At 35.4% G+C, this 16,117-nt stretch overlaps 1 protein-coding gene across 1 annotated transcript in view; it reads right to left on the bottom strand.

Moving 5' to 3' along the window:
- Window positions 1-16,117, bottom strand: part of lpar1 (lysophosphatidic acid receptor 1) — a 42,222-nt gene that overhangs the window by 14,636 nt on the left and 11,469 nt on the right. Inside the window, exon 2 of the mRNA XM_038268354.1 lies at window positions 6,401-7,156. Within this exon, the coding sequence (XP_038124282.1) occupies window positions 6,401-7,139 (739 nt within the window). The 5' untranslated portion in view covers window positions 7,140-7,156. The remainder of the gene's footprint in view (window positions 1-6,400; window positions 7,157-16,117) is intronic.

The raw sequence follows: 16,117 nt of genomic DNA, 5'->3' as shown, positions 1-16,117 counted from the left end.
TGTCCGAGTCCCACACCAGCAGGAGTTTAAATGTTTATAGCTTATTTTTTAAGGGCTGGATATGAAGAACCTGACATGTTTTGATTTTTAAGATTCAATTTTTCATCCAAATTAAATTTCTTTAAATGAATTAAGTTAAAAAAAATATATATATATCTATTTATCAAGTTAAGACAAACTTATCAGCCAAAAGTGCTGCATTCGTTAGAGAAGAGACCTTTTGTCCGTTTATAAATCACATTGCACCCCAGTAAACACATGAGGCCTCAGAGGAACTCAGAGGTAATGGAAAATTTGGAATCTGTCCTGTCCCATTTGTCAGTCTACTCGTAAAGCCATAATTGACCTTTTGAAAATTGTAACTTTCAATTAAACATTTTAGGGGGATGGCAATTCTTGGTAACGTGGGTTCTATCACCCTGGTGGTAAGAAGCTGTATTTATATATTTTTGCTTTTCGTATTTTTTTTCTTATCTTATATATAAATATTAGTGTGCATGTGCCAATCCATGATTGGCTAATCCAGGAGAGGGATGGTTGTGGTTTGGCTGCCTGGATAAGGACAAAGTATAAGATCGTATTGCTGTTTGGTCATGTTTCCCGACCACACTGCTTTAATAACACCTGTGCACTGCCTTAATATGTAAGTTGTTATGTTCAATAGTTTGCAGGGGTCAGCTGCGTTTTTAGTTCTGGTTTATTTTCTCCTCCTTATTTTTGTCAGGGATGTAAGTTCTTTGTTATTCGGTTTATCTATTCTAATCAGCTTACTTATTTCAGATAGTGTCTTTTTGTAGCTAGTTTTGGCCTTACTGTAAGCTCACCCAGTTGCTGTATGTCAAGTGTTGTTGACTGTAATAGTATCCAAACCTTCGTCTAAGACCTGTCAAATTCAAGCCCCATAGACAAAATCCAGCCCATCACATCAATTTATCAAAGCTATTAAGGGCCAAAAAGGCATATCATGTAAAAAAAAAAAAAGAGGTACTGTATTGTTTCTTTAAAGAGTAAAAAAGTTAACTTAATACAAATATCTAATGGATAGTGTAGGCCAAAATGTAAATCAGTTGTAAACCATTTTTCCAGTTTTAGGGAAACACAATAAAAACAGATATCCTCAAATGATTAGAACTGAACTACAGGTAAAATACAGTCTTGTTCCAAAATGGTGATGGAAAATTCCAAATATCTTGTAATATATCTAAACTCAGTTCAGATTAGTTTAATTTTAGGGTATATTCACAACAGATCTCCAGGAAACTTAAAAAAAAATCCAAAACAAACCAAATAAACTAATTCAGTTAAATGTTAACATTTAGAAAACATTAAAATGCACAAAAAGCATCTAAGTTCTACTCACAGCTAAGGGTGGATCAGAGGTGTACAAATAATAAAACGTAACCCAAATTCTATCAAGCCTGCTTTGAGTTATGACTTAGTATATTCGTTCAATAAAAAAAAAAATAATAAAAATGTAGTCATTATTCATAATCACAGACTTAAATTCTAGTGAAACAAATGCTGTTTGGTCTTTATCTGAAACATATGTGCAATGATTTATTAGGAAATGTTAGAATTGTTTCAAGTATTACTCGTTTACAAAGGCATTTGGAACACTGAGGGCAGAAACAGCTGGAGTGGCGTTAGGTTGGCTTTAGATTCGCATTTCATTATTGTGTGACGATATGGACTAGTTTTTGGAAATATTTGCTAAAGAAGATTTGAAAACAAAGCTGCAACTGAGCTTTTACTAGCGCCTTGCCATAAAATAAAAAGTTGTACACCATCCACTAAAATCTTCAAAGCTCAGTGACAAATAGTGTATTCACATTTTATATTTTAACTTTACCACATCTGAGCCCCACTAACATTAAGAAACAAGAATAAACCATCAGGCTGAACAGTCCTTTTCATTGGGGTTAAACAAGCATGAATAAATCCAAGTGTTGTATCTCTCATACAGCTGAGAATATATGTTTTCAACTTCTACTGAGAGAACATTCTGCCATCCACTGCTTTGTATTAAAACCGCGGAAAAGACAACAGATGCATCAGCATGAGATAACAGAGCATGCAGTAGACAAATCACATGGAATCCTTTGGAATGTTTTGTCTAGGACAACATATCCTGTTTCGAAGCACTCGGAAGCCCTTTTCCTGCAATTTTTGATTAAATTTATTTGGCAGCAACTTTGTTGTAGAAAAGCTATGTAAAATAAAATCATTAATCATAATCAACCTCCATCACGGAAGTTCTTGACAAATCAGATTGCTCCCAAACTGTGACTATACTGGTGGTTCATAGAATTTCCAAAGGTAGAATGGGAGGCAAATCTTTTAATGATCAGGCATCACCTCTGTGGAAAAAAAAAATCAGTTTTAATCTATGAGATAGGCCCCATGTCTTTTAAGAGTGAGCCTTAAAATGTTTTCAAAAAACTTGGATATAGAATAGCATAGGTTTTTTTGTTGTCATTGGTTTTCTGCTGTAAGCTTTACAGTAGGTGCAGGAAAACATTTAGACAACTTTCCCTATGCAACTACATTGTAGTCTTCCCTTAGCTCTCTACTGTGCAGATATTTTTATATTTCATGGAAACATATCCCAGGACATTACAACTTTTTTCTTCTTTTTCCTTTATGCTTTTTTGGTATTATACACTCTTTTTATATTGTTGTCATATTTTTTCTATAATAGCATTTTGCTTGAACTTTCTGTACTCTATATGAGCTACTGGAACCAGAATTTCCCTGAAGGAGTAATCCCGCAAGATAAATATAGTTGAGTCTAAGTCTACCCCTGCTACACTCTGCTTCTGTTCTCTAATTTTCAATTTAAAGGTGTTGTGGAGGATTTTCTTTTTCCGGGTAGATTGTCAAAATAAGTTGTTCTCCTAATTGTCAATCATTCTGATGATATGCTTACGTAAGGCCGTCCTACATGCTTGTCCCTTTTCTTTCTCACCACAGTTCTTTGAAATGGCCGAGGATTGTAAGAGAATACGTGTCTACGAAGTGCATGAGAAGAAGAGAAATGCCTCAAAAGAGAGAAACAAGACTGGAGTGTTTTTGGGAGATTATTTCATGCAATGGCATACATTGAAAGGACAGGTCGGGGTACCACTGATGCCTCAGTTGACATAATGGAAAAATTACAGATCTGCTTCGGAAAGCAAGCTTGTATGAGTTATGCAAACAGCCACTTGTGAACAGAGTGTGCACAAAGAGGAAAGGGCTCATGCATGCTCACGCACATGTTTCATACAGTAGGCATTCCCTCTCGGGAACAGGTTGTGCATGGCCATTTTTTTTAAAGTGGAGAGGGTGCGTCTTTTCAAAAATTCGGGGAAATCCTCCAAAACACCTTTAACTTTTAAATCTATGTCCATGTCATTGTTTTTCTCATAGCACAATTGATAGACTTACCAATTTGTTTCTTAAAATATACTTTAAGGTATTTAAAATACATGAATTAGAAATGTGTTGACATCAGGGTCAGAAAGTTAGATTAGCCTTTTGGGTATAGAGAAGTTATCCTGAGTCAACCTATTCTGCTTCGTGATATTCAGGATTTTTTGTTTCAGAACAGGTTATATCAATCAGCTACCCTCACTCTAAGTGACGGCAGAACAGATTACGGGCTAACTGTTTTTATAAGAGGCCCACTGCAGCTGAATGACGAAAACATGATCCACCATTGTAAGATAAGCCTCAAAGTGCTAAGCTCTTGCTAATCAAATCTCAAATATTAACAATACCATATAGAGATTATAAAAAGAACATATTAAATACAAAAGGGAATACTGTTCTTGCTAAAAAATAAGGAGATTCAATGTGGCAAAGACCAGTCAATGCTTGAGTGGGATTGGAAAGAGATTTAAAGTTTCCTCCACTGTTAACGTTTGGTGGAGGTTGGTTGAGGACCCAATTGCAGAGAATGGTTCTTGCAGATTTAATTTAAATTCTGATGGCAACAAGCACAAATCCAGGAACAAAATAAAGAAACCAAAAACCAGGAGACAACAGAGAGAAACACACACAGGGAGCAAAGCAAAGAAGAGAAACCAGAACTGATGAACTGCAGCGGAGCATAATATTATATGGCAGACACAACCAAGAGAGGACTAATCAGTTAATTGGGAGCAGGTGAGACAGAAGCAGCTAGAAAGGAGCCAAAGGCAAAGGAAACTGGCACAAAAGGGGCAACAGAGAGTAACACAAAAACACAACAGTGCCAGAAAACAACTACAAAGGCACAGAAACCTAAACAAGAGAGGAACCTTGACATCCACAAGAAAATCTTTATTTAGCATAAAAAATAATGTATGTGGCTGTGGGTTTATGAAGTGTAGTCTAGGTGTAACCCATTAGGTGCAAAAATTATGTAGCATTAAGTCAAGATAAAATATAAAAATGCAGTTTAATGAGGTCCAATTATTAGCTATTATATTTAAACTTTACCTACAAAATTATGCAGCATGGTTTAGCCTTGTTCAACAATTATAATGAATATGTGCAAAGTGAACCCTTAGTTGATGACTCGTCAAAAAGGGCAGTCATAGAGCTGAAATTGATACTTTTTCCATCCCTCCTTGTGATATAGCAGGACAAAGTGTATTTGCAATGAAAAATGCTTAATCAATAAGGATAAGAAGAAACTATAAAGCATTAAGTGAAGGAGCAGTGAATATGATGCCATCTATGCTTCCAACTGTGTGTGGAAAACTGAAAATATATGAACAGATAATGCTGAAGAACTCGAAATGATTGCCTTCCCAGATACCAGCAGTTCTGTGGATTGTTCCTTTTGTTTATCTTGTGGACTTGTAATTAGGAAACACCAATTACAAATCCAGAGCTGGAAACGAGAGTCATTTATTGACTCTGTGAGGCTGAATTCCGATAATTAATTTTTGGATCCTTCCTGTCTGCAACGTCTGGTTATAGCTCACCACAGATCTACAGAGCAGAAAAAGGTAGCTAATGGAGAATGACCTTTATGTAAACATATCATCAGAATGATTGACAATTAGGAGGACCAATTATTTAGATGATCCACCCAGAAATAGAAGATCGATCTCTATACCTTTAAGTTCAGGAAGCAGCGCAGTTGTGCATAGTGCTCATTTTTCGCAAGTAGTTCATTATGGTTGCATTTAAAGATCATCCTATGAAATCATGCCGTGTGGAATGATTTTTTTTTATTTTTTTTATTTCCATGTATTACACTTTATTTTTGTTAGTAAGCAAAGTAGAGCAGCAACTAACAATTCATTTGGTTATTGATTAACGTCTTGATTATATTTTTGAGTAATCTATTAATGATCAAATAGCAAAAGGTTCTTTAACGAAGAGTTTTTGCAGAATTTAAACCAGTTTAAACTAAATAGACTAATTCCACTTGAGGAGTTCTGGATAGAGCAGATTGAAAAACGCAAGCTTTTTTTTTAAAACTTAAAATGCAAAATATATTTATTGTTTTACAATTTTGGTTAAATTACTACTCCAGATGGGTTCCTCTTTCAGCCAAATACATGTTTTACTCTCTATACTCAACATAACGATTAACTGATTACTAAATTAGTTTGCAATTATTTCAATAATCGATAACCCTAAAGCACAGCATTTTGTTTATATTTACCATAACCAGACTAAGTAACCTGTGGTGCTCTTTACTTGTCAGAAAATACTTTCTTTGACACAGCAACACACTGGGAAAAGGCAATGAAAGGTAGTTCATGTTAAATGGACGAAAAACACATTCAGTGTTAACTGTTTATGTTGAATCACAGCACTGTGACATGTTTGAAAAAAGACAGAATAGAGTGAGATCACTGTATGTGACGCCTGCAGTTGTACAAGGCAGACCCTGTTCGGTCTGAATGCAGTAGCTTTGCAGATTAACCGCTAAGCTCGTTAATTGTTTTTGTAAATCTTATGGCAGGTAGTGTAACAGTAGTAGTACTATTTTGACAAACAGATTGTCTTGCAAGATTGAAATATATACAGTTTAAATGCTGTAAATGTTAGTTGAACTTAAACAGATTATTACAGATCTTTTAACCTTACTGCGAAACACCAAGGAAACAGAAATATAGCTTGGACTGTCTCATTAGTTTTGTTAATAAAAAAACAACATATTTTTTTAGTTATTAACTATCGTGTTATATTAAATTAATTCCAAGATAGAAAATATGTATATGTGTAAATGAGGGAGGTCAAAAAGTTATTAAGATTGAACTTTTTTGCTGATCTATAGAAATCCCATCAAAATACAATGCACTGAACTAAAAAGGAAGTAAGTGTTGTAACAAAAGACAGGGTAAAAAAACTCTATAAGGGCAAAAGATAAAGATTAACAGAGGTAATAGATAGAAAAATGTGAAAAGATCATTCTTACCTAACACAATGACCACCGTTTTTAGCAGAGACATCATTGTATCTCGGTTGCGCCGTGGTCCTGAGCTGTGCCGCGACATCCTCATGGTCCTCTGCCTCACATAGACAAAAATGTGGGCGTAAAGTGTTACCATCACAACAAATGTCAAAAGGTTAAACACTGCCCAAAAGACTAAGTAGGAGTTGCTATAAAGGGGCGCCATGTTGGAGCAACTATTAAGACTGCAGATACAGTTCCAGCCAACACTGGGGATTGCTCCCATCACTATGGACATAGTCCAGATTATGAGGATCACCACCACCACACGTCGGTTGCTCATTCGCGTATGTAGCTGCATGCGGAAGACAGTGATGTGACGTTCTATAGCGATGGCCAGCAGGTTCGCCACTGATGCTGTCAGACTGGTATCAATCAAGCCTTGACGCAACAACCATGTTGAAACAGTAAGATGTCTAGTATTTGGTCCTGTGTTGAACATTAGGTAGAAGTAGGCCAGTCCAGCAAAGAAGTCAGCAGCTGCTAGGTTTGCCATCAGGTAATAGATTGGAAAGTGGAATCTCCTGTTGACGTAGATGGCGATCATCACTAGAAGGTTGGCGAGCATGATAAAGATGCAGACGGTGATGCCCAGGCCCATCACAAGCCTGCTAACGGTGTTCCAGTCTTCAGCAAGGGGCTTACGACTGTGGTTATAGAAGAAGGAGATAGTCTCATTATAGTAGCACTGGTCTTCATCCATGGTGGCAGTGATGGTAACTGGAATGAGTAAAAAAAAAAAAAAAAAAACAGTTTAGTGGCATTCAGTAAAGACAGGTTATTATTTAACTCTTTACTAAATCTTCAAATATTTAATCTAAATACTCAGATTGAAAAAGAACAATATACAGCAATGTACTGTATATAGCATTATCTCATTACTGTGTTTCATGTTGCAAGCAAACCTTGTGTTAGCTAGTATTACTGTCAAGATATTTATGTTTATTTTGGATACAGGAAATACAATATTTGCTGATATTATCTACTTATAATCCGACTACAAAAATAAAAAAAATCTAAATAAATTTAAAAGAAAACAAACACCTCAACGGTTTACAGGTAATATTTAAGTTTTAAACCTTTGTTTCTCCATTTACATAGCAACATATTTTTTAGTTTAAGGATAGGGTTAAGATTTAGAATAGTGTTATTTTATCCCCTTATAATATGGAAATAATATTTTTATAGATATTTGGAATACTTGAACAATGTCTTCGTTTGGTATGAATCCAGATCAGCAGGTTTTAGAGGCTGATGCTAATGATTCATCTGACAGGAGCCATGTCCCCAATATTAGAAACTAATATTTAATTAGACACTTATAGTAATTAAGGGACTCCATTTCTAAGTTAATATCGTAACTAGTAACATATACAGTAGTTAAAAAATATGTTTAGACTAAGGCTGTGCAAAATAATCGTCATGACGATGCATCGTGATTCTAATTTTTGTGATCTACTGCATCGATTCTTGAAGGCAAGAATCGATGATTAAAAAAAATAAATTTACAAATAAAATACATTAATGGTTGGCGCACATCAGCCAAATCAAGTGGAATACAACTTCCAGTCCAGCAGATGTCGCTGCGGATGTGTTGACGCCCGCTGCCTTGTGTCACTAGCATTTCCGGCCGTGGGATACTGCGACAAGTCATATGAAATAAAACATGGAGGACACTACGAAAATTCGCCCCGCGGCTTCATCAAATCAGATGCTTGGATGCATTTTGGCTTTAAAAACAAAGAAGGTAAAAGCGAAATTGATATGACGCACGTAATTTGCAAAAGGGGAAATGTCATACATTTGAATGTTTTCATTTCATTGATTTACAGGACTACTGAGGCCATGTAAACGGCACTGATTATCCTTATTTTGTTATTTTAAGTTTGATGAATCCTAAGATCTTTTAGTCAGTGTGTCCACACCAGTAATAGTAATATTTCTGTCCAGTATTTGTTTTTCATGGCAACACCTCCAAAAGTCATTTTAATAAATACAGCTATGTATGAATTCAGTTGCTTTCAGTTATGTATCAATTGAAGATACTATCCAGATCATACCCAGCCAGTCAGCCACTGGTAATGGCTGTATCTTTTTCTTACAGTGTTCAGTGAAAATATCGCAATGCATCGCGATGCATCACAATATTTCAAGTATCATGATGCATCGTGATAGAATGGCATTGTGGCATGTGAATCATGATTCGAATCGAATCATGACTTCTTTGCCAATACCCACCCCTAGTTTAGACAGAACATTTCATATTAGTTAATAGCTATCATGATTTTATTTTTTTTCTATGTGTAAACTTCTTTCCTTTAGCCAACTATCTTTCCTTTACCTGAAATTATATCCTTTAATACAAAAGTACTGTTTTCTTTTTAGGGGAAAAAAAAAATCCTCCTTCATAAAATGCAGCTTTAAAAGAATGTCCTTGTAAGTCAGACCCAAAATATGGAAAGCAAATCCGTCTGGTTTAAAGCTCAGCCTTTTTGCTTGCTGTTTATGTGAGAGAGTATGTGTGTGTCGTACCATGAGGGCTTCACATATGGAAAACAGCCATCATTAAGCTGAAGTAGCTTTATAAGGAAAGGGTGTCTGAAATGATCGTTAAGACCAAATGTCTGCTGTCTGCAAGTTAAAATTTAACAGCAACACTATGCAAGAATGTTGTTTTCTTGTGTGTGACTGCCTCCCTGCTAAGTGTGGAAAGTCATAATCCTGTAGTTATAGGTATGTGTGTCTGTGTTTATTCATTTGGGCTCCGTCAGTGAACTTTGGCGTAAATTTAAGATAAAACTGTGTTTCATGAAGTCAAGCACAGTGAGGTATCTATTTTGTAAGCAGATTTAGGAGCATACTGCTTAGTTTTTGCTCACACACGCAAACAAACACTGCCCACAGAAACATGTGTGCATATGTAATAAGCTCCAGTCCTACACAGATGAAGGCTGGTCTCTCTCATAGACTCCAGACCGGAAACAGGACCTCAGGGCTGTAAGAGGTTCTGTTTATGTGTGTTTGTTTGTGTGTAAATTAGACACAGACAAAGAGCACACAGAGAGGAAGGAAATACGGAAAAATTGAGGGAAATAATAGAAGAATTAAATGTATCTGGTCAAAAGCCAGTGTTTTTGTGGGAACATTTTCTTTTTATTAATATCAAAATTTATGATGGCAGATTTTTTTTCTGTGGTTATACAATCGAAATACACACAGATGAACTGATTTATAAACCTATTTAACAAAACATAACACAAGCAGGTGTGTTAAAGTTATTTTCAATGCTTTGTTGTAAACATACTGTGTAGGAGATGCTTTGAAAGCAAACTGTCACATAGTGAAAAAAGAAAAAAATGTTTTCATCCCACAATACAGGTCACAGCCCACTTTGTCCCTCAGATCTAGGTGTTCCATAAACAACATCCATAACAGTTTGAATTTTCTCAGTTATGATCAGTGCTGTATGAGTTACAGACTTCCTCAGCATCTTGAAACTGTGTGGAAATACACTGCTGATAGGCATCAAACTGCACCAGGTAAAAAGGTAAGTCTTACTGAATGAAATTTTCAGATAAAAATGTGTAGATGGATATGAATGAAATGATGTTTCATGATGTAAATCCAGTGAGATGCCGTATAAGAATTCTATCCATTCATCCATTGCTAGGGATGGGAATCGAAAACCGGTTCCTGTTAAGAACCGGTTCCGTATTTTCCGATTCCATGGCATCGTTTGGCAGCTCGCTGAACGATTCTTTTTTCGATTCCCGCAGCACCAGAGCCTAGAGCGCCGGCTCTGGGGAGCACGACTTACGTCACGTTTTTTATGTAAGTTACGTAAGTTACGCAAGTTACGCAAGTTACGCAAGTTGGAAGAACTATTCGAGGAGGAAGACAACGAGCTGCGGTAACTTTGTGAATCAAAGCCCCGTCTTTCCTTAGCCCAGAGGGTAGATCAGGAAATCCAGCTCTATAAAAGCTTGCCCTCCATCCCCTGCAGGGATAGCGCCACACTGTGGTGGTGGAACAAGCAAGATACGCTGCCCTTGCTATCTGGACTGGCTGAAAACTACCTCTGTGTGCAGGCTTCCTCCACCCCATCTGAGAGGGTGTTCTCCGCGGCTGGAGACACCATAAGCCCTGAAAGATCCTGTATCCTTCCAGAAAAAGCAGATATGCTCATCTTTCTGCAAAATAACTGTTAATTTTCCCTACTACTGTTTTATAATTAGTATTTTTTGTTATTTAAAATAGGTTATTATCCCATCATTTGTTATTAGACATTGTTGGTTATTAAGTTTGTTCTTGTATTCATTTTTCATTTAAACACGGATGTTACTCCAGTTTCACATTTCCTGTGGACATCTTGATCTTGTTGATTTTGTAAGATTGTGCAATAGTTAAGTAAACAAAGTTGATGCTGATAATCAAACTGTTTGTTCTCCTTTTTCCCCAAATTGGAATCGAAAAAAGAATCGATAAAGAATCGAATCGTTTCATAGAATCGAAAAGGGAATCGGAATCGTGAAAATCTTTTCAATTCCCAACCCTATCCATTGCCTTTATCTGCATGTCTGGATCACAGAGGCGAGCCCTCATAGAGCATTAGAGTTGCTTTTATTCATTATTGATTGATAGATTGATTAACTTTATTTATCTCACTGTGGAGAAATGTACTCGTTACATCAGGTCAATGAGTCAAAAAGAAGAAGTTGCTAAAGGAAGAAAAGGTGCATGGGGTATATACAACATATACATTTCGTCCAATATACTGTATATATATATATATATATATATATATATATATATATATATATATATATATATATATATATATATATATATATATATATATATATATATATATATGACATTTTTGTCATTTTTCTTTGAATTAGCTAATTGAAAAGATAGAAGCAAGACTTTTTGTCTGGTTTTTAACAATGACTTGCACTCTACAAGAGTGAACTTAATGCTTATCCTGTTGACACTATCTGAGATATTTTTACTATTTCTTCAGATAAACTATTAGTCCCTTCAGTTCATCTTTTTTAATTAGTCTTCTAACTATTTATCAGTGTACATTTGTACTGTGCTGTACCTTGATTAAAGTGCACAAATGTGGCCTCTATTTACATAAAATATTGGTCATCTTGAAAGATGGATTTATGAATTTATTCTGGGCTTGTAGCATGTATCATCAAATAAGGTAAGTAACTAAGTAAAATATATTTGTATAGGATGTTTTCACAGACAGAAATTCACAAAATGATGGACAACATACCAATGAATGAACAGTATTCAGCACAGAATATAAACAAAGCCCAATCATAATTGTATAGGCATAATTGTGCAAGCTCAAGTCTAACTAGAAGTTAGATTTCAAATTTCAATAAAGGACAATAAAGGATATAGTGTCAGAGGAAATATATTCCTTCTTTCTATCCAGATGTTTGAGCAAAGATGGTAAAGATAAACCAATAAAACGAATCCCTCTCGTAGAATAGACCTACATTCATTTAATGCTGAATATTCCAAATCTTAAGCATATTTTTCACCCTTAATGAAAAGTAACAGCAGTGGAAATTAGCTTTAGATTTGCTTTTCTTATCATTAACTGTTGTTGATCCAACTGATTATTTCATATTCCTTATAAGTGATAAAAATCTTAAGACTCTGGATACATTTGTACATTTTATTAGATTCATTTTATAATTGAACAAATATCAGACTGATTTAGAAAGAGTCCAAGCTTCTGTAAATACAAATCCTTATATATAATCTAATTATTTTCAGTTGTAGAGTCAAATGTTTAGGCTTACAATACATTGAGTAGGGAGTTGGCTGTCTATGTGGTTAAATTTAGTAAATTGTTGCATTTGCAAAGATGCACTGAATAATCACTTTCACATCATTGTTTGCTCTTTAATACCCTCTCTTTGCAGTGACAGTGGAAGTTCGTATCAAGTTTTCAAAGCCGTTCTTAAGCTGTAAGTCATTTTGCGGTCTTTAATCAGCATTTATATCTTTACAAAGCAGTATCAGCAATGAAAAAAAAAAATAGCAGAAGGAGCATCTGAAGAATTTATCAGCAACTAACTCACCATAAATCTAAGGTCAGGGTGCCTCAGTGACAACCACCAGAACAGATAGAAGCTAATCTAGTTTGCTTGTGTTGTGTGGTTTATGGCCATTAAGCCTCTGGGAGGGGAGGGGAGCGGGTCATTGAGGCATGGGACGCTTGAGGCAGGTCGCCTGTACAAGAAAGTGGAGGAAGTGTTGATGGCCTTTTGGTGCCAATTCCTCACACTTTCAACAGACCCTTGGAGCCTGCAAAAGCAGATCATGTCACAGTGGTTGTGTGCAGCAGCTGGGCAGTACGGCTTGTAAAGGGACTGATTGTGCAAGACACAGAACAAGGGGAAAGGGGGATTTAGGTTTTTTCCAACTCCCTGCATCTTGGTGTGTACATAGACATGTAATAAAATGAAAGTAAAGGAACACATCTTTGCGAAAACTGAAAAGGAAACTCTGAAGGAGTGAGTCAACTAGTTTTAGACAGAGACCCAAGTTTTTGTTATGTGGGCATACTTTATATTTGTTAGTGATGTGTGATAATCTCTGGCTGGGTGGGGACTATGGAATAAGTGTGTTTTGTGTGTGAAAGTGTGCCTAAGAGGCAGTGAAAGGACCACCCTGGAATCCATATGAGTGAGGTCATTACTCAAGAACTGACAGCATGACTGGATCCTAACATCGAGGACAACTCAGACTCACACCAAAGTCATCATAGTTCATTGGTGAGAAGTATTATGCTAATATTCTAATGTTATATGTGGAAAAAACAGGGACTTCTTGTTTCCTTTGCAGTAAACGGTCATTTGAGTATTTGGAAGCATTACCTATAACATTTCTTTTTAAAAAGTAATTAATTTCCTGGTTGTACTTAGACATATTGGCCCAATTTAGCAATATTCCAAATGGGATTTGAACATCAGTATATTGCTATTTATGAAGCCCTGTATGTCTTAAATGAAGACACTATTGGGTTTATGATTAGTTTTGATAATATATCTCACTAGATATTATTAATGGTTGAGTAAGAACCTGAGAACCTAGACTTAATCGTATATATACTCACCACATGGTGATTATATATATCTTTTTACATAACTCTTTTAACGGTTACCAAATGAGGTGCCCATGTTGAAAAAAAAAAAAAAAAAAAAAAAAAAAAAAAAACTGTGACCCGCATCCCAAAAAAAATTCTGGATATGATAGTGGTAACTAGAAACATTGTAAAATATTTTTTATTCATGAAGTTTAAATGAACTCTTTTCATTAAAAGGTCAGCACTGGTTGCTCTTTGTATGACTCTGTAACCATGAAGTAGCTCAGTTTCACAATGTGCAGTATTTTCTTTTTTGGTTTTCTTTGTTTTTTATAATGCGATTTTAGCTGGTCAGTCAATTTAGATATCTTTCAGGGTATCTAGTCTACAGAAGGCTGCTTGGTAGAGATGCAGTAACTTACTGCAAATTGTAACTTTAATTCAACCTACTGTAGAGAGACTCACAGAGAAAAGCTGCAGTTAGAAATGTTTTACTGAGCAGAAAAATTTACCAGCAGAAAAATTGATGCTGTGAATTGACATTCACTTGGATAAATAACCTAGGAAAAGGATTAGAGTAGTCTTCCCCACAGGCCCAGACACTGGTTTTGGAATAAACCAGTGGGTGAGTGGGACTGAGGATAGTCTGAGGGTGAGGGAGGCGATGAGGCAGAGTTGGGTTCAAGTTTACTGCCATGCTAGAGGAAGACTGGTCCAGCAGCTAGATTAAAGGGATCTTGAAAGATGACTGGCTTTGGAGGATGTGGGGCCCTTACAAGAATTGGCTGAAGCCCAATGAGGGACATCTAAGGTTTTCCAGGTTAAGCTGGTAAGAGTGTTCCAGATTGAATTTTAACTTCAGCTTCATAACAATGTTACCTTTACCTTTACCTTACCTTACTCCTTTAATTTCTATACCATAAAAAACCTTCTGTTTTTTTTTTTTTTTATATTACTTGTAAGTGACCCAAACATTTAGACAAGTTCTTTCAATGAGCTTTCTGGCTTTGCAGCAAAATGTTTTGTGCTACTTTATTCACTCCAAAAGCTCTTATCTTTTAAGCATCTCAACAATAGTAAAATCATAGCACTTTTAACCCTGGGAACCTTCACAACCTTATGCATCTTCAACTACAATTTCAAATTGTTTAGCATCTAATAAACTTTGGAAATGGGACATTAGTTCAAGTGTTCTTTAACTGTTCAAATATTTTAAACTGCTAGCAGAACTTGCACTGGTCAATCAACAATGCTTGAAATTGGCTGATTTTCATGTGATCAGCCACAACCGGCAACCAACCAAAGATTCTAAGCACCAGTCTTTGTGCATCTTTCCTCTGTGAAATTTTGTCTATTTTTAAAACAGAGTCAAATGGGCAGCAGTTTTAAACAACAAAAAACTAAAGAGAAACCAAATATTTAATCACAAGCAAAGCTCAAAGTCAGTAGACCTGATAGCTGATGGTTAAATCATTATCCCAAGGTATTTGTAAAATTAAGCAATTAGATTTCTCAGTATCTTTATAGACAAAACCTCTAAACTTTACCCACAGAGTGCTGTTTTATATGTATTTGAATTTACAGATTTGAATTTATTTATTCCAAATAAAGTACTTTGGCTGCCTTTCTAAAGTATTTGTATGGACCTAAAAGATTAGTGCAGCTCAACAAAGTGACCCATTTAAATAAATCGACAAAATCTATTTATGTTTTATACCAACACAAGTTAAAATCAAGCATTTTTATTTATGTTACTATTTTATGTACCAAACGATGCAAAAAAAAAAATAAAAAATCCAGAATTGATGGTCACATTTATATCGAAAGTGATGAGTATCTGTCATGCATTTGGAAGTAAAGAATAAACACAAAACATAAATGGCTGTTAAGATATCTCAGACAAAAATAAGAATGGTTCGGACTTTAAGTAACAAAAATGGGGAATAATAATACTGAAGAAAGGAAAATAATTGTCCTTTCTCTATTAAAGTGCCCTGACACTGAAATTATGGGCAAAGAACATTAAACAAAATGTACTGGAGGCTGGAGGGGAAAAGAAAACACAAAACAACAACCCAAGCAAGGCCCCATCAAGGTCCCATTAAGCAACAGGATAATGACTACATGGCAGTCAAAACTTTAAAGCCAAAGCAATAATCACAATTTAAAAAAAAAAATTTTCGTATGTATTTTATAAGATCTTGATCAATTCTCTATTTTTATTTGTTGCTCCACTGAAGCTATAAAATCTACCTCAGCCGTGTTACAAAAGGTATTAGCAATAAAATGGAACACCTGAATTTCTGTTTGTGCACAAAATCCATACTTTTAAAATTCATTGAAGATGTTTTGCTGTATAATTTCATTTATTCCTAGATTAAATGCTGAAAATGCATTTCTTATGTAGCAAAATTTACATGATAAAATGCAATTCAAGTTGAAATTTACACATTTTAACCTGTTACTGTCATGACAACCTCAAGGGTATAAAAGAAGTCTTTTCTCTTCTGTTTTCATATCTTTTCGTGTGTCTCATTCTTTAAACCATAGATTCTCTACCCTCTTTT

This window comes from Cyprinodon tularosa, unplaced genomic scaffold (genome assembly GCF_016077235.1).
Source record: "Cyprinodon tularosa strain WSP-4 unplaced genomic scaffold, ASM1607723v1 ctg7, whole genome shotgun sequence".
In the NCBI taxonomy this organism is placed as follows: Eukaryota; Metazoa; Chordata; class Actinopteri; order Cyprinodontiformes; family Cyprinodontidae; genus Cyprinodon; species Cyprinodon tularosa.
This window is presented reverse-complemented; position numbering and strand designations above follow the sequence as displayed.